The sequence below is a fragment of the Mytilus galloprovincialis genome, chromosome 14 (assembly GCF_965363235.1).
Source record: "Mytilus galloprovincialis chromosome 14, xbMytGall1.hap1.1, whole genome shotgun sequence".
NCBI classification, from domain to species: Eukaryota; Metazoa; Mollusca; class Bivalvia; order Mytilida; family Mytilidae; genus Mytilus; species Mytilus galloprovincialis.
In genome coordinates, this window is record NC_134851.1 from 40,371,971 (window position 1) to 40,397,417 (window position 25,447).

At 32.5% G+C, this 25,447-nt stretch overlaps 1 protein-coding gene across 1 annotated transcript; it reads left to right on the plus strand.

Annotated features, from left to right (window-relative positions):
* The first annotated feature begins 629 nt into the window (after positions 1-629).
* LOC143059476 (uncharacterized) lies at positions 630-4,995 on the plus strand. The gene is made up of 4 exons (XM_076232980.1): positions 630-2,396; positions 2,993-3,129; positions 4,100-4,244; positions 4,991-4,995. Exons 1-4 carry the CDS (start codon positions 656-658, stop codon positions 4,993-4,995), a joined length of 2,028 nt encoding a protein of 675 aa, XP_076089095.1. The 5' UTR covers positions 630-655.
* Positions 4,996-25,447: the final 20,452 nt, after the last annotated feature.

Below are 25,447 nucleotides of genomic sequence, written 5' to 3' on the forward strand. Positions count from 1 at the left end.
CCAAAATGTTCAAAATTAAACAAAAGTGAATTCTTTGGTTTGTTAAATATGCTGAATCGAATAATATTTTTTATTTTAGACCCAGTTTTCAAGTTTGTCCAAATACGGGTCCAAAATTTAACGTGATGGGCCAGTGTCAGGTTTAAAAATACTGTAAATATGAGATGGTAAAAAAATGATTTTTGGGGGCTTCAATTTACATTGATTTTTCCACTGGTTTTCCCTTTATGATAAATATTTTACTTCCACTTAACAGTGAGGGGTAAAATATCGGTATTAAGGGCAAACTTGTTGTAAAAACTGTATGAATTCAAGCCCCAATGAAGTTTTTCTATTTTAATGGGACAATTAATGCAGCCATTCTTTTGGATCAGAACCCTAGGTGAAGTAATAAACGCACTTTTACATTGATGTGAAAGAACAGAGCAAACAGAACTAGTGATATGGTTAAACTATTTATGATAACATACTAACTTTTTTAAATAGATAGGTTTGAATAAATTTAAATGATAATTTTACCTAAATGTCAAAGACCTGATGTAAGAAATGAATAAGGTCTTCACTGAAATTTTATATTATAGGTACTTCTCAAGAATCATGCAGCCAGGATTGGTTAGAGGCACAGAGAACACCCAGGGAAAGACTTAATAAGGCCATGGAGATATTAGGCAGTTCATTTCAACCATTACAAAGTCAACTTCAAAAGCCTTGGAACTCGATAAGTAATAGCATGCGGTCCTATTACTCAAAGAAAGCCTTTGAATGTGTAGAAATTGTTTTAAACATCATAGCTCCTGATCAAGAGTGTTTTCTTCTTGAAAGTCTTTACAAGAAATTCTCCAAGACTCAAGAAATGTGTGAAATTGATCAAACCACAAAAACTATTATCAATGCATACAACAATGTAACAGACAGTAGAACTCAAACTCAAATCTTGTCTTTAATTGTCAATAGCTTCACCAAGGCTGAGCTACAGAAACTTATTCCTGGTGTATCTCTATTTAAGATAGATAGCGCACGTAAACATGCACTTGTTATGGGTCCTGGACATATTATTAATAAGCCAAAAGTTTATAGAATGAAGCTGTCAAAGCCAAAACTCACTCACTTCATTGAATTTATAATGAATCCATTGTATTCAAGTGTTGTTGGATTTGGCCAAACCGTTCTGAAATTGTCATCAAATGAAAAAATACCTATCCCGAAAGTTATCAGGAACTTGATACATGCAAGAATCATTTCAATATACCAAAGTTTCTGCAAAGAATATGATTTTGAAACCTTTAGCAGAGCATCTTTATACAGGATTCTTAAAGTATGTCATGCTTCGAAACAAAGAGCATTGCAAGGTTTGGACAATATAACAGCAGCTGGTATGAACTCCATTGACATGCTATCAAAACTTGTTCAAAAACTGGAAACTTTTGGAATGAGCCAACCAGAATCTAAGTCTTTAACTGACATTATACAGTTGATTAACCAGTTCCTAAAGTATGAGTATAAAAGTCATTTGAACAGACTTGATGGCTGTACAGATCATTGCACAACAATGGCATTGAGTGACCCGACAGAACCAAAATTCTCAGCATCCTGCAACCATAACCATGAAAGGCAATGTGAGAAATGTGCAATGGTTGAAAGTTGTTTAGATATGATTAACGAAAAAATTAACCAGATTGAAATCCCAACAACCATCCTTGAAGAGATGAAATTCGAGATGGAAATGGCTGAAAAGCACTTGATGGAATGGAAGAAACATCTTTTAAGAACTGTACATCAGGAAAGTGCTAGAAGGAACATACTTAAATCCTTAACATCTAAACAAGCATTGGTTATAATGGACTGGGCAATGAAATTCTTACCGTTCCAATATAGAGAAACACAATCTGAATTCTTTGGGAAGAAAGGGTTCAGCTGGCACATATCATGTGTTATTACTTCGTCTAAAGAAAATGAGTTGGATCTGCAATGCTACATTCATATTTTGGAGAATGGAACCCAAGGATGGTTTTCGGTGGCAAATATTCTTGTCAACTTACTCGATCAACTCAAGACTGTCAATCCTGATATAGATGAGCTATTCCTCAAGAGCGACAACGCAGCGTGCTATCACTGCACTAACTTACTTTCATGTATTCAACAAAACAATGCGATATTTCCTATTCTGATTAAGGAGTATAACTTTTCTGAGGCACAGTCAGGAAAAGATCTATGTGATAGCAAAACTGGTACGTCTCGTCTTCACATTTACAAATATGCAAATGAGGGCCATAACGTTGTCAGCTCAGCAGATATGAAGATAGCGTTAGACAGCCATGGTGGAATTAGGGGAACTCAAGTCAGCATTATTTCGGTGAACCAAGATGATGAGCCTCATGCAAAAGTTAAAATACCAGGTAAATATTCACATATTATTTTTGGGATTTTTTTTAACATGTATATATATATATATATATATATATCATTTTCAATTTTGTGGAACAGTTGCAGTTTGACACATTAATGTATAATAAAATAGAATTTTTTAACTGTTACCTTTTCTCTATATACCTGAGATAGCTAGCTACAAGTTTTTAAAAATATTCTTCATTGTAAATAAATTTTGCATAATTATCATGATTATGTGAAAATGATGATTTTTAATATACAAAATGTATATACATGTATACATGTATATATATATGAAAATGATGTGATCATGGTGATATGATTGCCAATGAGACAAACTATCCACTAAAGTGCAAATGCAGTGAATGTAAGGTGAGCAGTTACGAGGCAACCGTACAGTCTTCAATATTGAGAAAAATATATATCTTATGGTTGGCGAAAAGAGGCCCTGACAAGATGATATAATTTGAGAATTTTCTTTAAAAATACAACACTAAGAGAAAAATTGAAACTTGTGTTTGAGTAAAGATACTGATGTCTTTTAATTTAGACATGTTGGATAATATATTTGATGTTTATGATCATGTATCTGTATTTTTGATAGGTATTAGCATGCTGAATAACTTTACATTTGGAGGTGAAGCCATCACAGCAAGAAAAGCATATGAAGTTGGTGAAGGGCTGATGATTAAGACAAGTACAGATCCACATCTATCAATGGAATGCGTTTACAAAATGAAGGTAACTTTTGCGCTTGTCATGCATGTGAACAGCTATCTAAAATTTAAAAAATGTCTGGGCTTGTATCATATAAATTAACAATAATTTTCACAAAATTGTCTAGATTCAAGCCGAGAAAAAAAGATGTTAGTTTCCGGTAACCCGACCGACCCTGTTTTCTAGCCCCGACCATAATTTTTTTATTGGATCTTCAAAAAAAAAACAAATGGTTATCAACCGACCCTGTTTTTTGACACAGGCCTCTGTCATGTCTGTTAATCGACAATAATTTATCTAACTTGCTTCCACTGGCACAGAAATCCAGTAAAACATTTTATTAATGTCAAATGGTATTCCAAATAGGTTAAAATCCAAGAAATTTGCACAGCAGGTGCTTCAAAAGCATTGCAAATGGATGACTTCCGGTATTTGAAACTTATTACGGACTCAGACTTTGGAAAACCATGACAATTTTCCGAATTTCGTTTACAATGTCAAAAAAAAGAAAAAAAAAAATCCAACCTACCGACCCTATTTTTCAAACTGATGTTACCGGAAACACAGATTTTTTTTTAGGCCTCATGCATGCAATATTCATGATATTTGTAGTTTTAAAAAATAATAATTTTAAAAATAGCAGTAGAAAAAGTAATGATAAATATTTATTTGTATATATATTGAAAATTTGAACAATTTAAAGAAGTATGTAACAATGAGTTATAGCTGACTATAATACATTTATGATTATTAAAAAAAAGTTTTGAGACAAATAATTTTACATGAAATTGAATTCACATGGATTGATGTGTATTTCATCTCAATAGGCAATTTCTGAAATTTTTTGTTGTCGAAAGGTTTCATTTAATATTCAAAATAGTACATAATAGCATATCATTGCATGAGTTTTCTATCTATGTTTATATAGGGTGATATAATCGTCGTCAGTCTTTGTTTCATACAAATAGTAAGAATTCTATTTATTTCTTTTCAGGTGGTTCAGCCATTCCCTGGGCTTAATGAGCAGCCAGCAAAAGGAACTGTAACGATTCCAATTACAAGAAATGATACCGATGGAATTGATAATACTTGTAATAATGAAGAACAAAGACCTATAGAACCAGTTGCTGATGTAAACAGTAATGAGAGTGACACTGAATATAACATGCCATATTTTTGTTGTCCTGATGATTCATGTGACAAAGTATTTGCCAAATCCTGCAATCTTGAAATGCATTTAACTATTGGCAACCACAACTACAGAACGAACCCAGTTTCATGTCTTGACACTGCTGTTCAAATATATGCTGGTCAGTGTGAGTCAGTTTTATCATATAATGAAACACTTGTCCATTGTACAAGTGAAGATCAGCACAACATTAATATGGGCGAGATAAACGAGAAAGGAGGCTGGGCATTAAAAGGGAAAAGGCTAACAGCGAGATTCTCTGAAAGTGTTAAAAAATATTTGCAAAATATCTGTATTTCGTGTGAAAAAACTGGTACTCGACCAAATTACTATCAATTATCGGAAGAACTTCGTAAAGTAACTGATGAAAATGGGCAAAAGATGTTTGTGAAAAAAGAGTGGTTAACTCCATCGCAAATAAGGGGATATGTTGCTCAATTCATTTCAAAATCAAGATCAAACATAACTGCATCAAAGGTCCCAAGAGTTGAACTGCTTGAGGTTTCTGTTGATGAGGATGAAAAACTTTCAGCTATTGTTAACATGTTAGATGTAAATGAGTTAAATTCAGATGTTTCGTCTATTGTCACTGAAGTTTTTTCTTCTGTAGGCATATAAGATTTTGTATTTTTTAAACTGTTATTTAGGTAATAGTTGTATTGATTTATTTCTTGAAATTTGAAAATTTTATTCAAGACTAGGGATGTCAACTCGGTTATAATAACAGGATGTTTCATAACCAATATTGCTAATATTTAGAAAAGTAATGAATAGAGAAGATTGCAGAAATGTCTACATTTTGTTGATATTATTTATTACCTATTAAACATGTTAAAGTAATTTACCACTTCTAAGTTCTATGACTTTGTGGTTTTAAAATACATATTTGCTAGTCAATATATATATACAGTATGAGCTGTCCTAAAAATATTTTCATAGCAAAGAGGATGAGCTTTTTACTGTAAATAATGCATTTGTGAACATTCTATTTAAGATTTGTAGATGAAAATTTCATATCCATGATATCCGTGTGTGTATTTGCAACAATATATATATAAAATTTTCATAATTGTTCATGGGGATATCTTGTTAATCTAATGGCATTTCAGCCTAAAAAATTCCACCCTGTTGTTACCTTTGGTTGTTTTTTTCCAAATTATGTGTCTGGAAGGTGGTGGCATATATGCTGAATCCAGACTTGCATTATTTTTCTGTGTTGGCCAGTGCTATATAATGATCCAAATCAATAATTTGATTGTGGTGTGAACAAATTTATCATCATAAATTTTCTCAGAAACTAGGAGGCAAGGCAAGCTTTAGTGTGTAAGCTTTTTCAGATTAACAAATGTACCTACTGAATACTTAAGGAATATAAACAACACATTTCTTCAATAAAAGACTCTTAGTTTCCAAATAGCTAATGTAAACCATTTTACAAATGTACATGTATGTTATGTGTATCGTTCATGCTTTCTTATCTGATCCAGATTGTATAACATTGCATATGTATTCCATATTCCTTATTGCCTTTAATAAATGTGTTTTTTTTTTATACTGTGTCATTTGTCATTTGTTGCAACATATTTTGAACATCTACTGTGTGACATATGCTGACACCTCTCTGCTTGTTTCCCAATAAAGTGTTTTTTTTTCAATTTGTTTTATGCATGTGTGTACTGAAATTTTGTAAGGTTCAACATTTGAATTTTTACAAAAGGTTTTGGCCTGTGAAATAAATGGCAGGTATATATATATATAGGAAGATGTGGTATGAGTGCCAATGAGACAACTCTCCATCCAAATAACAAGTTATAAAAGAAAATGTATTGTCAGCAGGAATGAACTGTGGGAATGAACAGATAATCCAGTTTCTAACAGCTTATGGTGACTAAGGTATCTGAATGTAAATGACTTGTCTCAATGCAAGCTAAAAAAATCAATATGTATAATAAAAGAGTGTGTTGTTGACATTTTTCCCTTTAAAAATTCAATGAAATTAATATATTTTAGCTTTTTTTGTTGATTATATAGAGAAAAACATATATTTTGGATAATAAAACTATATAAGCAGATAAATATCTAGTATAGAATGGCATTTCATAAATAATTCCAGAATATAAAAGGTTTAAAGACCTTATTTTTTTGAAAAAAATTCAGAAAATATAAATTTGTCCAATAAATTCAATATTTTATTATCTCCCCTTTAATTGATTTTTTTTTCTAAAAAACTAAATACATGTATAAAATTCATTCAAAATAACTATGCTTATAGCTGTTTAATGTTTCTAACAGTTTCATAATCTTACTTGAAAATTTTCTGTAATCAAGTGAAAAATATGCAAAAATTATCAAAATCCATAACTATGACTGAAAGTGGAATAAAATTCAAGCAGACAAATTCATTTGCCGACGACAATTTTTTTATATTTTGTAAATAATGCTATAGCAATAGTAAAGAGACCAAAATAAAAAGAAATAAATATCCTCGCTTTTCCTGGGAAGACTTTGAAAACCTGAATTTTTGCAAAATTTTCAAAAATTTGAAATTTGACCTTTTGGTGACCTTGCTGCACTTAAAAGGAAATTTGAGAGGTCAACATAAGTATAATCATTAGTTTTATATTGATTCATATTTATGATAAAGCCATACTAAAATGCCTACAAAATATTCATTAAAGGTATTTTTAAGGTCTATTTTATCAAAAATTGCATGTTTTTAACCTTTAATCTTGACAGAAATTCTATTTTTAGAAACAGCCCTTTATAAGGTATATCCTTGAAAATTTTTGGAATTTTTTTTTTTCTAAAATCATTATATGGTAAGACCTTCCTTGTAACAGAATATTAAGATGATCTTGTAACCTTGCTTCTGGATCACTTTGCATGGATTTATCTGAGACAGGCACATAATAAAAAAAAAATGTCTTTGGATGAAGTTGCTATGGTGATTAAGGTTCATGTGGACCCTATGGCTAAAATGGCTGTATTTTCACCTCAAAATTTACTCTGAGTACAGACAAACCTGCGCATCTATAAAAAATTTAAAGCATAGCATGCCCTAGATAAATAAATTTCAAACATGTTTTATGTTTTAGAAAAATAAAAACTTACCAGAATTTTGCCGTGCACTTTTTTTCATTCCTCCAGAAGGTGCCAAAATAAACTAAGTTGGGAAACAGGTTTGAGAACTTCCCCACATGTAATAATTGAAGTGAGCTGTATTAAATGACATGGACAATAGATGGACAATAGATACCTGACAATAATTGGTTATTTAAACTGTATACCTGAGTGACCATATCAAGGTAAACTCAACTGTTTGTTAATTTCATCATCTTCTGCAGGGACGAAAAAAAGTGTACGGAAAAATCCAGTTAAGTTATGAATTTTCTAAATCATACAATGCATTTGAATTCTATTTATCTAGGGCATGCCATGCCTTAAAACTTTTCCAGATGCATAGGTTTGCCTGTGCTCAGAGTAAATTTAGAGGTGAAAATACATCCATTTTAGCCATAGGGTCCACATGAACCTTAACACTCGGTGACAAAAAATTATAACCTACGACTTCTTTTTCCGTGATATATTTTTCTCACTCGTGAGTTAATCTACCCTAACACCCCTCATTCAAGGGCAGTATGTTTATATTAATAAGTTTAAGACTGTTGAAGGACCTATAGTTGTTAATTTCTGAGTCGTTTGGTCTCTTGTGAAGAATTGTGTCATTGGCAATCATACCTTCTTTTTTTATACCAATACTACAATACTGCATCCTATAAATAATTCATAAGATCTGCGCTTTTTTACTATATTAGCCATTTAACTCATAAAAACAAGTCATAATACAATTCGGATCCCAAAGCTAGGACTGTAATTTACCGTTAATTATAACTTACAGACAATTGCATTTGGGTGTTTTTGGAAAGGTAAAATCTTTGGTTAGCTTGTATGCTAGCTGAGACGAGAAGTCATTATAAGTTAAGTAAACTACCCTCCTTTAAGAGTAGACTAGTCCGACAGATAACCGATCTATCTCTCTGTTGGACTAGGCTACTTCGAAAGGATATACTGACCTAATAAAGGCTTCACTGCGATTGTAGAGACTTTTAGAGAGTTTTTGAAATTATTCATAAAATATTTGCCACGGAACATAATACAAACATATGAGAAATTTATATGACACGAAAAGATCTTCAGAAGGGGTAAATGGGGTGGGGTAGGGGGATTAATGGAACATTATGAAAATTAATCAGAATTAATGGCTAAACATAATTATAAAGATTAGAGAAAAATAGGCCTTACAAAAGAATAGCAAATCGTATATTGAAACTACTGGGCCAAGTTTAACCAAACCCAAGTTTAACCAAACTTGGCCACAATCATCACTAGGGTATCTAGTTTTAAAAAATGTGTCCGAAGACCCGACTAAACAACCATGATGGCCGCCATGGCTAAAATAGAACATAGGGGTAAAATGTAGATTTTGGCTTATATCTCTGAAACCAAAGCATTTAGAGCAAATCTGACAAGGGATAAATTGTAAATCAGGTCAAAATTTATCTGCCCTTAAATTTTCAGACAACCCGTTGTTGGGTTGCTGCCCCCGAATTAGTAATTTAAGGAAATTTTGCAGTGTTTAGTTATTATCTTGAATATTATTATAGATAGAGATAAACTGTAAACGCAATAATGTACAACAAAGTAAGATCTACAAATAAGTCAACATTACCAAAATTGTCAGTTTACCCCTTAAGGAGTTATTGCCCTTTATAGTCGATTTTTAACCATTTTTCTAAAATTTTAGTAATCTTTAAAAAAAATCTTCTCCTCTGAAACTACTGGGCCAAATTTAACCAAACTCTGCCAGAATCATCAATGGGTATCTAGTTTAAAAAATGTGTCCGATGACCCCGCCCATGAACCAAGATGGCTGATATGGCTAAAAATAGTACATAGGGTAAAATGCAGTTTTTGGTTCATATCTCTGAAACCAAAGCATTTAGAGCAAATCTGACATAATAAAATTGTTCATTAGGTCAAGATCTATCTGCCCAGAAATTTTCTGACCAATCGGACATCTTTTTGTTGGGTTGCTGCCCCTGAATTGGTAATTTTAAGAAAATTTTGCAGCTTTTGGTTATTATCTTCAATATTATTATAGATAGAGATAAACTGTAAACAGCAATAATGTACAGCATAGTAAGAAGTACAAATAAGTCACCAACACCAAAACACATCTTTGGCATGTGTCCTTTGTTTAATATGCACAAAGACCAAGGTGAGCGACACAGGCTCTTTAATTAGAGCCTCTAGTTTCTGGTGTAGGTAAGCGGGACTCGCTTTATGATCTATGAATAGAAAAGCTGCATTCATCACAACTCGGCCAATTTCGTATCTCTATTTATATAGAAGGAGAGTAGCGGATTTACCCGAGGATCGCCGATGAGAAAAGCTGGTTGCCACGGTATAGCAAATCTGGGACTATTCTACTAACTATTAGTACAAAAGTCCCAGAGTAAATGTCGCTGAAAGTAATCAACTGAGTACGTAATAATTCAGAGGCATGTATTGTTTTTTCTCCTAAATCTAGTTAACATTTTGCGTTTACTTCGGGAGGAAAAATGTATGTAAATGTACAAATATTTCGTTATCATGGTACTTTAATGGTAAGAGAACCACGTGATTAAATATTAATAATTACAATCAATAAAGAGCAGATTTCCGGTGTGGGTGAAAAATCGGATTGAAAACTTCCTCAATTTACTGCTAAGATGTAATTTTCCTGATTAAGTGTTATTGAACTGTATTGATAGGCTTATTTATATAAGTAGAATACGTTTAAGTTTACCCAAATTTTGATTTATGGATCAAAGGTTAAATAAACTTTATAAGGTCAAGAAATACCCAGATATCCCGGGAGATAGAAATAATTGAGAGCAAAATATGGTATTAAGATGCCACCCGAAATTCAGAATCTAATGAAATTTTTGTATGAGTAAAATTAATAAAAAAATTCAAGCTTGATTCGTTGAATATAGGATAAGATTTGGGGAAAAAAGACAGGGCAGGAGTTTTGAATAAAAATAAGACAGAATTAGTAAGGGATTTGATTGAAGTTCATATGCATATATGGATTCAACGAGGTCAAATAACTTGCAAGTGAATGATTCATCATCGATGTTTCTTAACTTATTTTGAAAAAAAAATAACCATACTGGCTGCTAAAAGCGAATTATTATTTCACTACATGTATTTCACTTTCATTAATGATAAAACATTAAAAAAAAACTTTTATTATTTCGTAGCCATGCAGTGTACCTTTAAGAAAAGGGAAATGAAGGGCACCGTAGCCAGACCCGCATTAACAAACAATACATCGAAGTATATCATCCTCCTCCTTAAAATCTGGAAAATAAGAAACACATTTAAAAAATCAGACGAAAAAGTGATTGGAGATACCAAAGGGACGTCTAAATTCAGTAAAAACTCATAATAATAAATCGACTAAAAAGTTGTTCACTTTTGACCTTTGTAAAACTGATTGTCTTTGTTGTTTACATTTGTTTTTGATACCATATCCTTAAACTACAATTATAGCAAAAATCCACAAATCCAAACGATTTCTAAATCTAAAATGTCAGGTCAATTAACTCTTTTCTAGAGACATTTTAGTCATGCTGATCTATTTGCCGATCTTGTTTTGCTGATCATCATCGCTTGTCAAAGTTTCGTGTTCAAGAAAACAGACCCTAAATATAGACAATTACTGTAACATGACAACACATTGGTCCTCACTAAACTAGACCTTTTCCGTATCTCGATCTTATGAAGAGAATCCGAGTTAACGATCTTTACACCATTTTTACTGTGTAGTTTTATTGAGACAACATTCAGTTTATAGACTATAAAGGACGATCGGAACGGGGGTCCTTCATTTCTCTATTCTTTAATTTTTTTTTCATTTTTCAGTAGATTATCCATATTATTCTCTATTCTGTAAACCCTATCACAATCCTAATTACCATTATTTGCTTTCTCTACTTTTCACACAATTTTTTAGTTTTTTTTTTTTTTTCGTTTTCAACTATATGTGAACACCAGGGTTTCACGCAACACGTGTATGAATTTTAGATTACATACTAGGTCGTTCTACATTTAAGACATGTCGTTTAATATGCTTTCAGATCTGTACTTAGTATCTTTTGTTGTTGGGATGTTCAAGTACCCGGCCGCGTCAACTCTGAAGAAGTTGTTCTGCATACCAGACTTTGTATGTCCATTTTTTAACATGCTTTCAGATATGTACTTAGTGTCTTTTGTTGTTGTGATGTACATGTACAAGTACCCGGCCACGTCCACTCTGAAGAAGTTGTTCTGCATACAAGACTTCGTATGTCCATTTCGTTTAACATGCTTTCAGATATGTACTTAGTATCTTTTGTTGTTGTGATGTACATGTACAAGTACCCGGCCACGTCCACTCTGTAGAAGTTGTTCTACATACAAGACTTCGTATGTCCATTTCGTTTAACATGCTTTCAGATCTGTGCTTAGTATCTTTTGTTGTTGTGATGTACATGTACAAGTACCCGGCCACGTCCACTCTGTAGAAGTTGTTCAACATACAAGACTTCGTATGTCCATTTCGTTTTACATGTTTTCAGTATAATTTTTCAGATCTGTACTTAGTATCTTTTGTTGTTGGTATATACAAGTACCTGACCATGTCTTCTCTGTTTTTGTTAGATATATTTCTATGTTGATCATTCTACTGAGTTCAACCCTTTTTAGCTGATTTTTATAGTTCGTTCCTATGTTGTACTGTTACACAACTGTTCAGGGTTAGGAGAGGCTAGGGATCCCGCTAACATGTTAATTCCGCCACACTTAGTACACTGTATGTATGTGCCTGAGGAGCCTGTAATTCAGTGGTTGTCGTTTTGTGTTGTGTTTTATATTTGTTTTTTGATCATTTTTTGTACACTAATTAGGCCGTTTCTCGTTTCAATTGTTTTATATTTTGTCACTTTAGGGCCTTTTATAGCTGACTATGCGGTTTGGGCTTTGCTCATTGTAGACGGCCGAACGGTGACCTAAAGTTGTTAATTTCTTTGTCATTTGGCCTCTTGTGAAGAGTTGTCTCATTGGAAATCATGCCACATCTTCTTTTTTTTATATTTCAACTGGTTTATTGGATATTTAAAAAACATGGAAAGCTTACGCTATGGACCTACGAAATATAATATCATAGGCTTTTTGGTTGTTGGTTGCTTAACGTCCAGTGGCAAATATTTCCTACATATGCTTGACGGGAATATATTAAACATAAATACAATATGAAGTTATTGTTATAGAGGCTGTCCGGGATGAAAGTCGGGTATATTTGATCTGCCAGGGCCAAATGATGGTATATTGGATAGGGTTAGAAATTTACCATTGCAACAGGCAACCCACCTACGGAGCCCCCAACGAGATATTGTAAGAGATCTTCACATGCAATGAGTATGGCCTTATCACATTTCTATAGGTTAAGAAAAGAATTCGGCATCATGGTCATTGGAGTGTAATTAACCAAGGTAAAAAAATCTAACGTACCAATCATATTCAATTATTTGTAGATAAAAGGTGAAACCTGGCCAAACCGAATCCTGCATAAACCGAAAACCTATTTAACCAAACATGTTCTTAAGAACCGTCATATCAAATTGTATGCGTTGTTGACATGATAAAACCGAACATCGGCCCAAATCGAACAAAATATTAAGCCGTCCCAAAGAGGTTCGGTTTAAACAGGTTTCACTGTAAATGTAGGTGAAATATGTAAGAATTGCATCATCATTTTAAATTATTCAAAAAGAATACTTTAACTTCAATGACAAAGTAAAATTTGTTTCCGAAAGGATGTCCGATTTTATTTATTTTCTTCCTTTATTGTTTTAAGATTTCATTTGATTAGAATGACGTCAAATTGATCTTCCGTCAACTTCAATTGTTGTAATAACTACATTTAGAAAGGAATTATTAACATTAGCATAGGCGGATCCAGGGAGGGGGGGGGGGGGCACCTGGGCCCCCTTACTGGGAAAATATTTAATTGATTATATAGGGAATCACTGAAGCATGACTAGAGCGGCCACCTCCCCCTTAATTCAATCAGCGCCCCCCCCCCCCTCCTTCATGTAAAGTTCTCGATCTGCCACTGGTCAGTTTTATCAGCAATCAAAGTCAGGCTTCTAATATAAGCTCTGGTGAAACTGTCTATTCTACAGGTGTTGTGAATCAGATGTGGATGCTAAAAAAATCCAAAGATCTTTTAGAATACATTCAATCTAAGACTCTTTCCTCTTGCAATAGGAATAGAACATTTGACCTTTCTACACTTTACACAAATATTCCAAATTCCAAAATAAATGACAAATCGAAAGAGTTGGTATTGCTTTGTTCCATTTCAAAAAGAATGATCAACTTTGATACAAGTATCTTGTCTAAGGGAGGGATAAATCCTACTTTGCAAAAAAATCACTCTGATTCAAACCAAAAAAATCTCTGAAACTGACATTATCAAGATGCTTGATTTCTTGATTCACAACACATTTGTTACGTTTGGGGACGTATTTTTAAACAGCATAACTTTTAAAAACTATTGAAAAAGGATACTACTAAAGTTACTTCAATGACAAAGTGAAAATTTGTTTCCGAAAGGATGTCCGATTTTATTCAATTTCTTCCTTCATTGTTTTAAGATTTCATTTGATGAGAATGACGTCAAATTTATCTTCCGTCAACCTCTATTGTTGTTTATGACTACAATTAGAGATGATGATGTGGTATAGCAAGTTCCTAGTCACTTGTATCTTAGTAATTTCTTTTTTTTTTTATGGCATAAGCCCCTTTTTAATTTTTTTTTCAGTGAAAGTTTTCAGGTATGTATATATATCGTAAGTTTGTTATCAGTTTTTTAATTACAGTTTTAAGATATAAGTAAACAAACAAAAAGTAAACAAACAAACAATAATGTACCTTCAGTCGATCATTCTAACGGTTTTAGGTATGTATTTATTCATTTATTTTTGAAAAAGCTTATAAAATCGATTATCATGCACACGTGTTCTTTAGGAACCCGGCTGTTGGATCGAGACCAAACGATAAAAAGATAAAAAGGCGGTCATTAGCTGGGTATGGATGGGGTTTAAAGAGCGAAAAGAGCGCAAAAAATCAATCATTTTAGAGAATAATAGGTTTCTAGAAAAAAAAGTAAAGAAAAAAATGGGCAAAATTATAAAATAGAAGAGTACAGAAAACGCATTGCAAAATTAGAGAATACAGAAATGATGGGACCAAGACCGTAACTTTTTCCTGAGGGTAGATGCAACATTAATTACACCAAAGAAGTGCTCTGGCTTGTCTAAATAGTTGCGGATCCAGCGATTTTGAAAACGGGACGTGTGTGTGGACGGGGGGGGGGGGGGGGGGGGGGGGGGGGGGGGGGGAGCAACGTCTGGACTGATGCTTAAAAAGTATATGCATTTTCCATATATGTAGATCCATAAGGTGGTACTGAGCCCCCACCCCTAATTTCGCCTCTGCCATCATTTTTATCGTCATATTTTATCTTTTTCCAACATGGAAAGACGATTAAGGTTTTTATCCTGCAATCAGCCAACTATTGTATAAGTTACATGAACACAAATAATGTTACCCCGCTTATCAAATAACAATCAATGACAATTGTTTTGTATATCAGTCATCAATGATGATATCGATATCAGTTATCGATTATGGTATCTTGAAATATCAGTCATGCTAAATTATAACACAGACTGCGTGTATCAAATCCCATCAAACCTAATTAATGTCGATACCATCATCGATGACTGATATATATACAAAACAATTGTCATTATTCTAAGTATATATAATAAATCTTAATGATTATCATTTCTATCAAAATAGTTCAGCTATTGTTTTCTCGATGAATAACATCGATTGTTTCCCTTAATATTTCAGTGATTGTTTCCTCGATGAGTAACATCGACTGTTTTCCAGCAGGAAATGAAAGATGGCGACATCCGTGTGGATCTTCTACGTTACGCCCACCTCTACCCCCTCAGCCGGAAATAATCTCTGATCTGATCGTCAGACTCCGCGAAGCAGACGACATAGCAACCAACCTGAGAATTAAATACGTATGTACAAATATCTTTCTTTTTTTTTTTAAATAAGATTCAAATGTTAGCTAAGCTGTGAAAAAAATACGTAGTCCGACTCATTATTTGTATTACTGTTTAGTAATTATATATTATACAAATGATCTGAAATCGTATATTTTATAACATGTGTCAACAGGGGAACTCAAACTTTAAACCTTGTTCAAAGAAAATAAAGATAAAAGAGTTGGGATTCAATTGAATAATAATTGTTGATTATTTACTTTTATTACTTTTCTTAATGTTATTAAGAATATCCTTCTCGTATTGTAACTATTGTTTATTCTTCCTATTTTATATTAGTTAATCACGTGTTATATAATGATATCTTGATCGTCATATTAACATAATTAGTTTGTGACAAAAACAAATATATTATAATAAAAACAAACATATGCGGTATGGGCTTTTCTCCTTGTTTAAGGCCGTAAGGAGATCTATAGTTGTTAATTTCTGTGTCATTTTGGTCTCTTGTGGAGAGTTGTGTTATTGGCAATCATACCACATCTTCTTGTTTTATATAATATAGCAAAGAAATAAAAAAAAAAAAAAAAAAAAAGAAATCAACACATGAAAAAAAAAGACTTCTGCCCTTATTTCTGACTAATGAACCGACCGTGCGAGGGCTCAACAGCCAGTCAAGGTCGTTAAACACTCCCAGTAGTAGTGACTAATTACTATTTTATAAAGGAACCAATATTTTTAACATGTTCCATGATGGATCGGTTTAGCTTTTCTTTTCTTTTTTTTATCTTTGGTAAGAGACATAAAATTATCAGAAGGTAAAAAATTTTCAAATAGATTATCCCTTAGCTAATTTTACATTCTAGGATGAAGTGCTTTTCATACTCCAGCTTTACAAATGCTATAAGACCATCGTTATAGAAAACTTATTTAACTGTAATACAAATAGAAAGCCGTATTTCACTATATATTTCATTTTACTCCTATTATGCTCTCTTCTTTATATTTTTAAGTACGGTAACACTATTTATTTTTTTCCGCCAGTCTTATTTTTTACTTTATTGTATATTTTCCCCATTTTTCTGTACACATGGTCGACAATTCTTAATTTTGTGAACCCCATCCAGCCCCCCCCTCCCCCTCTATTGACAAACTCGCAAAAAGCCAACACATAATTAAGTTGTAACAGAATGTCTTAAAATATAATACTTGCCAAATTAAGACAACTTGTTTTTAAATGCGCTTGGAACATTTTTAGGAATACTAGTAGTGTGAATGATTTAATATTTATTTACAATTCAAGACATGTACGTAGATTCGAGCAAAGTGTTTGAAAATAAACCAAGCACTTACTCTCACCAAAACCACAGAAAACAATAAAATATTAATGGTCGATGTATATATGAAAGAGCGCTATAGTAATGGTGACAGAAGGGGTGCATTGGTCCCACTGTAATATGTGAGCAGAATCTAGTTGAAGGTGTTTTAATTACCCTTTTATTAGAGATAGCGATTGAAGAGTGGTTACTTCAATATAATGTCTTGGTAGAGTATATGCGCAGTAATTTCCCATGTATATATATTACCTCTTTTTATGATTCGTCTGAATTCTGAAAATAGCCAGCACGTGTGTTTTTTTCTTACTTTTTAATTGTTAACAACAAACATTAAAATTTTATTTTGTGTTATTCTTCTTTTTGTTAGGCAAATGAGAGGATCGTTGTTCAAGCAATTAGACGTAGGTTAGATCAAGTACATTTGGATGGTTTCAAAGCGGAATACGTGCCAGAAAAGAACGCTTCATTGGTGTTTAAAAATGTAAGTTTTATTTCATTGGCTATTGAAAATGCAAGTTTTGTTTCATTGGCTATTGAAAATGTAAGTTTTATTTCATTGGCTATTAAAAATATACGTTTTTTTTCATTGGCTATTGAGAAATCATTGGCTTTTGAAAATGTAAGTTTTGTTTCATTGGGTATTGAGAAATAATAAGTTTTGCTTCATATTGCATTGTCTATGGAGAACGAAGGTTGTGTTTCATTGTGTTCATTTGCAATTGAAACTGTGACTTCTCATTTCAGTTACTAGTTGACAATAGGATGATATCGATAGTAACTTTTCTTTTGTCAAATCCTTACACTCAATTTAAAAATACTATTGTAAAGTTCATTATCCGAATACAGATTTGTACTTTCATTTTTCATGAAAATGGGTGACTTTATCCAATCAAAATGAACGCTTTATCCAATCAAAATGAACGTTAAAAACGATGTTGCATTATAATTCAACTTATATTTTTTTATAGGTTACCGTAACATACTTGGAATCATACGCACAGTTGTCGACAGCTGCAGTTTTCCTGGAACAGATTAAAAACAATGAAAACGTGCACGATCACGGTGCCTTTTCAGCGGATATAATTGACATTGAAAATAAACTGTACGATGTGTTGTGTCATGTTCAAATGGCCATCGTCCAATCAGATGCTATCATAGAGAAATATCAGTCACGTGATATCATGTCAAACCTATCGCCGATTACCGACAGAAGATACAGATATTCATGTGATTACATCATAATCAAGGATATTGTTTTAACATTCAAATCTTTACTTGTTTCTTACGAAGCCATGAAAGCCAATATGTAGTGAATAGTTTTTTTACCTATAACAAACTCTCCGAGTTACGGAATATTTTAGTAGATTATATTAATCGAGAATAAAATAACTGTATAAAGTGTTAATAAAAACAAGTATTGTAAATTAGACCATATGTATAATTCCATATTGTATTTTATACAAATAAATGGTAACTAGAAGTCACTGGTGTTTTAAGATCTGATTTGAGTTTTTTCGTTGTTAGAACATACTCACCCCTTCTCGTCCAATGAAAAGTCAGTTTTTCCCCCTCCAATTTTCATAGTACATGGTTTTCCATGCACTATGAAATGCTATACATGACTGACTTTTCATTGTCAGTTAATTATGAAAGTGAACTCTTTTAACTACACTAAACAAGTGTACAATCCCCTGAGGCATTTTCCATGGGGGAAAAGCCTAATGATTAAAGATGAAAGAGCAAAGATTAAAACAAAACATTTTGAATTTTGCAAATTTTCTAACATTTTTTAATGGTACACATATAGAATAAACAAAACAAAATTGGGATAAGGATGTAGGTAAAATATTTATTTAATTTATATTGTTGAAGTTTGAGGGATTTTTTTTTTTTCAACAAAACAATACCAGACTGCTGATATATATAAAGCAATAGAATTTTTTTCGGAGAAACACAATACATGTAAATTTTTCAATTAAAAGTAAGCATTTAATGTTGAATGGTCTGAATTTAAATATTTATACAGAGTTTTACATTTATAAAAAAATCAAATTTCAAAAAGGGGATTTATATAACATTGTGATGCTTTTAAAAAATAAAAATCTCAAGATATATACATGTAAGTATTAAATTTTACCTGAAGCAGAATAAAAACAATTTATCCATTCCGTCCTCACAAACAATGTCTGGGCTATTTCATTCCATCCATTGAAATGATGATTACCTATGTTTTACATTTAGATCACAATAAAAAGTGCACTCTTATTTATTTAGGTTTGAATATTACAATGGGAAAGGATAATTTTGTAAGGTCACTCGAAAGTGTGAATATGTTCTTAATTGGTCAGACAATACTTGGCCATGTTTTATGAAGATTTAAGCCCTCGGCTTCGCCTTGGGCTTAAATCTTCATAAAACTGATAAACCAAAAAAGCGAGCCCCTAAAAAGAAGAGAGACAAGCCATGGTTTAATTATGACTGCAAATTTGCGAGGCAAAACTTTAGAAAGCTTAAGCGCAGGCTCAATTTTTCACCTTCGCTTTTATTATATAACGAAGTTAAAGATTCTGAGAGGAAATATAAAAAAGTGATGGACAAAGCCATAAAAACTCATAGTCGTGATATGGCTAAAAAATTAAAAAACCTCATATCTCAAAATTCAAAAGAGTATTGGAATATTTTAAATAAGCGGGAACACACGAAACAACCGGACATTAATTTTGATAATTTACTTAACTTTTTCAGAGATCTAAATTCAGGCACCCCCGATCCTATTGAGTTACCAAATGTAGACCAAGTTGCTTTATATGATTTAAATGGTACACTTGATGGTCAAATTACAAAGGACGAGATTATGAATTGTATTAAGAAACTAAAAAGTAACAAAGCCTGTGGCGACGATATGATTATAAATGAATATATTAAATCTTCTAGTGATTTTTTAATTGATGTATATATGTCGAATTGTTTAACTTAGTTTTTAGAACTGGGATTATACCAGAATCTTGGGTAATTGGCACGATCAAACCATTTTATAAGAATAAGGGAAACAAATTTAATCCAAAAAACTATAGACCAATCACAAATCACAATTGTCAGTTGTGTTGGGAAATTATTCACTTCGATTTTATGTCATAGATTATCAAATTTTTCCGATGAATTTTTATTAATAAATGAAAATCAGTTTGGATTTAGAAGTGGCTATTCAACAGTCGATTGCATATTTATACTGCACTCTTTCTTTGAAATTTTGAAATTAAAAAAGAAAAAAATGTTTTGTGCATTTGTAGATTTTGAAAAAGCGTTTGACACAGTCAGAAGAGACGCTTTATGATATAAGATGTTATTGAATAACATAAATGGTCATATGTATAACATAATTTATAAGATGTATGATAATATTAAGTCATGTTTATCTTATAATGGCAATATATCAGATTATTTTTCATGTAATAGTGGCCTACGACAAGGGGAAAACTTATCTCCTTTTCTGTTCTCACTTTTCTTAAATGATTTGGAAAACTTTTTTATCAACGAGAACTTGATTGGTTTGAACACTATTGAAGATGCACTCGAGGAAAAATTAGATATTTATGTTAAACTGTTCGCAATCCTCTATGCAGATGATACTGTGCTAATGGCGGAATCGGCCAAAAATCTTCAATTATTGCTAGATAAATTCCACTCATATTGTGATGTCTGGAAAATGAAAGTTAATGTAGAAAAAACAAAATTGTAATGTTTAGTAATGGAAGACAACCCAAAAATCTCAGTTTTACATATGATAACTCTGTTATAGATATCGTTCAAGAATTTAACTATCTTTGGATCTATTTTTCACGAAATGGGACATTTAAACACTAGAAAACATTTAGCAGAAAAAGCTACAAAGTCAATGTATGAGGTAATCAAAAAGGGGAGAAAACATGGGTTATCTATTAGTTGTCAATTAGATTTATTGTACGGTTGTGAAATTTGGGGGTTTGGGAATAACGACATTTTGGAGAGAGTTCAATTAAAATTCTGTAAGCTTCTACTGCACCTAAAGTCTTCTACCCCAAATTGCGTAATATATGGTGAACTTGGACGATATCCAATCAATTTAGATTAATATTAAAGTCCGTATGGTATCATTTTGGGTGAAATTAGTATGTGGTAAACCGACAAAATTATCAGCGACCATTTATAAACTACTGTTTAAGCTGTCAAATGAAAATGATGTAAAGTTTAGATGGTTAAACCATGTTGAATCTATTTTTAATGAAACGGGATTAGCTTTTGTGTGGTTATCTCAAACATGTATTAGTGACATTTGGCTAAAGAATACAATTAGAACATCACTCCAAGATCAGTTTCAACAAACATGGTTTTCAAATGTGCAAGCATGTTCGAAGACATTAAATTATCGAATTTTTAAGGATACTTTTGGGTTTGAGAACTATTTTGATATTTTAGAATTTCGTGATACTTATACTTTATGCAAATTTAGAACCATCAACCATAAATTACCCATTGAGATAGGGAGATGGACAAATAATCAGAGAGATAGACGAAATTGTAAATTATGTAACTCTAAAGATCTTGGAGATGAGTATCATTATATAATGATGTGCACAGAGATGTCAGTAAAAAGAAACGAATGTATTGATAAAAAATATGTAAATCGTCCAAATGTAATTATGTTTAAGAAAATTATGAATTTAAATATAAAATCTATATTGAGAAAGCTGTGTCCTTTCATTAGATTTATAAATTCCCATGTGTGCCCTCCTGGCTAAATACTATCAGTATATAATTGTAAATAGTGTACATATTTTGCTCTGTGTATTCATGTATTTATGTCTGTATTATTGATGTCATGTAGTGCCTGTATACCATTGTAATTGCAAAGGTTTGACAGAATAAAGATATATAAAAAACTAAACTTTTATTTCATTATTCTTTATTTCTGCACCGTGACTTTTGAAGTGTACTCTTTCAAGGGGTGTATTAAGCAGTTTTGTGTAGGCTTTACATATCATGGTTCAGAAACTGGGAACAAAATATTTGTCCGATTTTTAGGCTATGAATTTGTGTGATCTTGTCTTCAAAATAAAGTGGACTCATTCTCACGACTGGTTATTCCACATCATTAACAAACAAAAGTGCATAGGAGTTCAAGGTCAGATATACCATGCTGTCAGACTGACATGCACTCCGTATAGTCTTTTCTATCACCAAATATAGTGGTCCTTATGAAAAACAGACCACAGACCAAAACACCAAAAATCAAGACTGACGAATAAATTATTAAAAAAAGTCTATATAAACCCTGCCAAACAGTAAATGTACACCTTACAATCATTTATACACCAGAGTTTGTTGACATTTTTGTTATTGTATAGGATAATATGACAAAAACACGAAAACATTGACCAATGATCCGTTAAAATGAAGTCAAGGTCATATAAAAACTGTGAGACAGACATGTTCATTTTACAGTCATTACATGTATATAAAATGTTGTGGCCCTATTTGTTCCAAGTAATTTAGAAATAGACCAAACCACAAAACTTGACTTGTTTGATAACCAGGAAGTGAGGTCAGGGTCAGATAAAACACTCAGCATGTAGGTACAAATGTATTACATAAGTAGAAAACAGGGCCCATGTAACTAATATTAATACTACAGTTGTGTATTATCAAATAGGACATTGACCACAATGACAAAGTTAAGTATATTTTCGAAATGATGTCCGATTATGAATATTTTATCTTAATTTTCTCTTGATGAAAATGACGTCAAAATGATTTTCCGCCAAATACGGCTACAAATATAAATGATTCGAAACTAGTTTCTAATGAATTTTATATTAGTAATTTCTTTAATTATGACAAAAAATCGTTTTTATGAAATACATGAGAAATGAGACCAAACTATAAAAGTAAAAAGAGTCCAATAACCAGGAAATAAGGTCAGGTTAGGTGAACCTGTACACCTTGCAATCATACAATACACTACATAATATTGAGCCCCAATTGGTTTAATTATTTGAGAAATAGGCTAAAACCACAAAAAACAAACATTATCAACTGAAATATACCCAGTAATGAAATAAGGTCAAGGTCAGATGAAACCAGACAGTCAGACATGTCAGATTAGTACACCATATAAAAATTATATACAACACATATAGTTGACTTATTTCTTATAGTAAACAATATAATGACTCGATCGATATCTTTACCTTGAGCACTGATCCATGTGACGAGGTTGAGGTCAGGTGTCTCATGTCTATCAGATATGTATTCCTTGCAATGAACCCACATACCTAAACTACTACTTTCTTCACATGACAAATAGTTATCAAAGGTACCAGGATTATAATTTAGTACGCCAGACGCGCGTTTCGTCTACATACGACTCATCAGTGACGCTCATATCAAAACATTTATAAAGCCAAACAAGTACAAAGTTGAAGAGCATTGAGGAGTTCAAAATTTCAGTCACTGAACCATGAAAACGAGATCAAGGACAATGGACATACAACAGATGAAATTAACTCAGGCCTTTTACCTTCTGATATATATATAAAGCTTTACACCAATAGTTTACATTGTTTCCTGAGGATTGTAATCCCAATCTAGCTTACACATTACTGGTGTTACCCTGACCTTTGACCTAGCGACTTTAAAAGCAGTTAGTTGCATCTTTTTTATCCCATGCCATGTGCAATTACCGAGTTATGTTGGGTATCAACTGAACTTATGGTTTAAAATTTATCATCCAGACAGCAACTAAAAACCAAGCAAGTCTATAAATAGCTTCCCGACAACCTGATGGCATTCATCTTATGTGGGTCTGCACGGAGGTTTCCTCATGAATGAAATTTCTGTATTCTTACATATTTTAATTCATTTTTCATATTTGTAGCCCATTGTAATCTTTAAGGTCTTTCCCCTAATGTTTTTTTTCTTCCAACATTTTTTTGACTTGCCCTCCCCCCGTTTCTATTGAAGCCATCAAGACCAAATATTGCCCATCGATAGATCTCATTATGACGTATTACCAGATGAGGCTGTGTAGGATTTCATCATCCCCTTTGAGAGTTATATCCCCTTGAAGCATTTTTTTATTTTTTTTATTTGCATTTTTCTTAAAAAGTATTAGAGATAGAATAGAAGTGAAAATGGCAGCAAGTACAGGAACAGATGGCAATGTTAATAAACATAAAAAATTAGTAGGTTATTTACCCTGATAAAAAGTTATTCCCCTTGAAAAATTATACATTTTGGGAAAAATTATATTTCGAGAACCGGAAGTCGTAAAGACTTGGGACCTTCACCAATATTCTTTAATTCATGTGACCTTTAATTTTCACCCAGGTCAAAGGTCACCGAGTGCAAAAAGAAATTACGCTGCAATTTCAAGCTTGCATATTAAGAAAACTATAAGAGTTTGCTGCACTCATACTGTGTATAAAATGTTCCTCTCGACGAGCTCTACATTTTATACATTAAGCTAAAAAATGTCCGACTGTCTGTTCAAAAGTTACAACAACATAATTCTTAAAACTATAGTAACAAGTGTATATCTTTTAAAAGGTAACATATATCAACCTACTATAAACTGCAAAGATGATCAGTAATTCAAGACCTTCAATTTGAGGTCAATGTCAGGCCATGATGAAATTTAACCTTGACCTTCAAAGTGTAGTATGACCTTGACCTTGTCATTTTTTTTTTTTTTTTTCATCCAGCATTTGTTTAACATGGCCTCCCCTTGTTTCTATTGGAGTTATCAAGACCAAATATGGACCATCGGTAGACCTCATCATGAAGTATTACCAGATGAGGCTGTGTAGGATTTCATCATCCCCTTTAGAAGTTATCTCCCTTTTATTGGTTTTTTTCGACATGGCCCCCCCCCCCCTCGTTGTTTTTGAAGATATCATGACCTTATCTGGACAATAGTTAGATCTCATCATGATGTGTTACCATATGAGGCTGCTAAGGATTTCATCATTCCCTATGAGAGTTATGTCCCCTTGAAGCAATTTCTTTCTTTTACATTTTTCTCAAAAAGTATTCAAGATAGAATCCATTTGAAAACGGCAACATGTACAAGACCAGATGGCAATGTTAACTAACATATACAATCATTTTGTTGTTAACCCTTATAAGGAGTTATTTCCCTTGAAAAAATATACACAATTTTTGAAAAATTGTATCTCGAGAACCGGAAGTCGTAAAGACTTGGGACCTACACCAATAATCTTAAGTTCGTGTGACCTTTAATTTTCACCCAAGGTCAAAGGTCATCAAGTGCCAAAAAAAATTACGCTGCGATTTCAAGCTTGCATATTAAGAAAACGATAAGAGTTTGCTGCATACTTACAGCGTATTAAATGTTCCTCTCGACGAGCTCTACATTTTATACACAGAGCTCAAAAGTGTCCGACTGTCTGTTCAAAAGTTACGACGGGATGATTCTTAAAAGTATAATATTGTGTGTATATCTTTTTAAAGGTAACAGATATCAACCTACTATAAACTGCAAAGATGATCAGTAATTCAAGACCTTCAATTTGAGGTCAATGTCAGGTCATGATGAAATTTCACCTTGACCTTCACATTATACTATGACCTTGACCTTGTGATATTTG

Coding starts and splice junctions, on each gene's coding strand:
- LOC143059476 (XM_076232980.1), top strand. CDS start 656: ATGGAGATATTAGGCAGTTCATTTCAACCATTACAAAGTCAACTTCAA. Junction 2,397..2,992: donor TGCAAAAGTTAAAATACCAG/GTAAATATTCAC, acceptor TATTTTTGATAG/GTATTAGCATGCTGAATAAC. Junction 3,130..4,099: donor AATGCGTTTACAAAATGAAG/GTAACTTTTGCG, acceptor ATTTCTTTTCAG/GTGGTTCAGCCATTCCCTGG.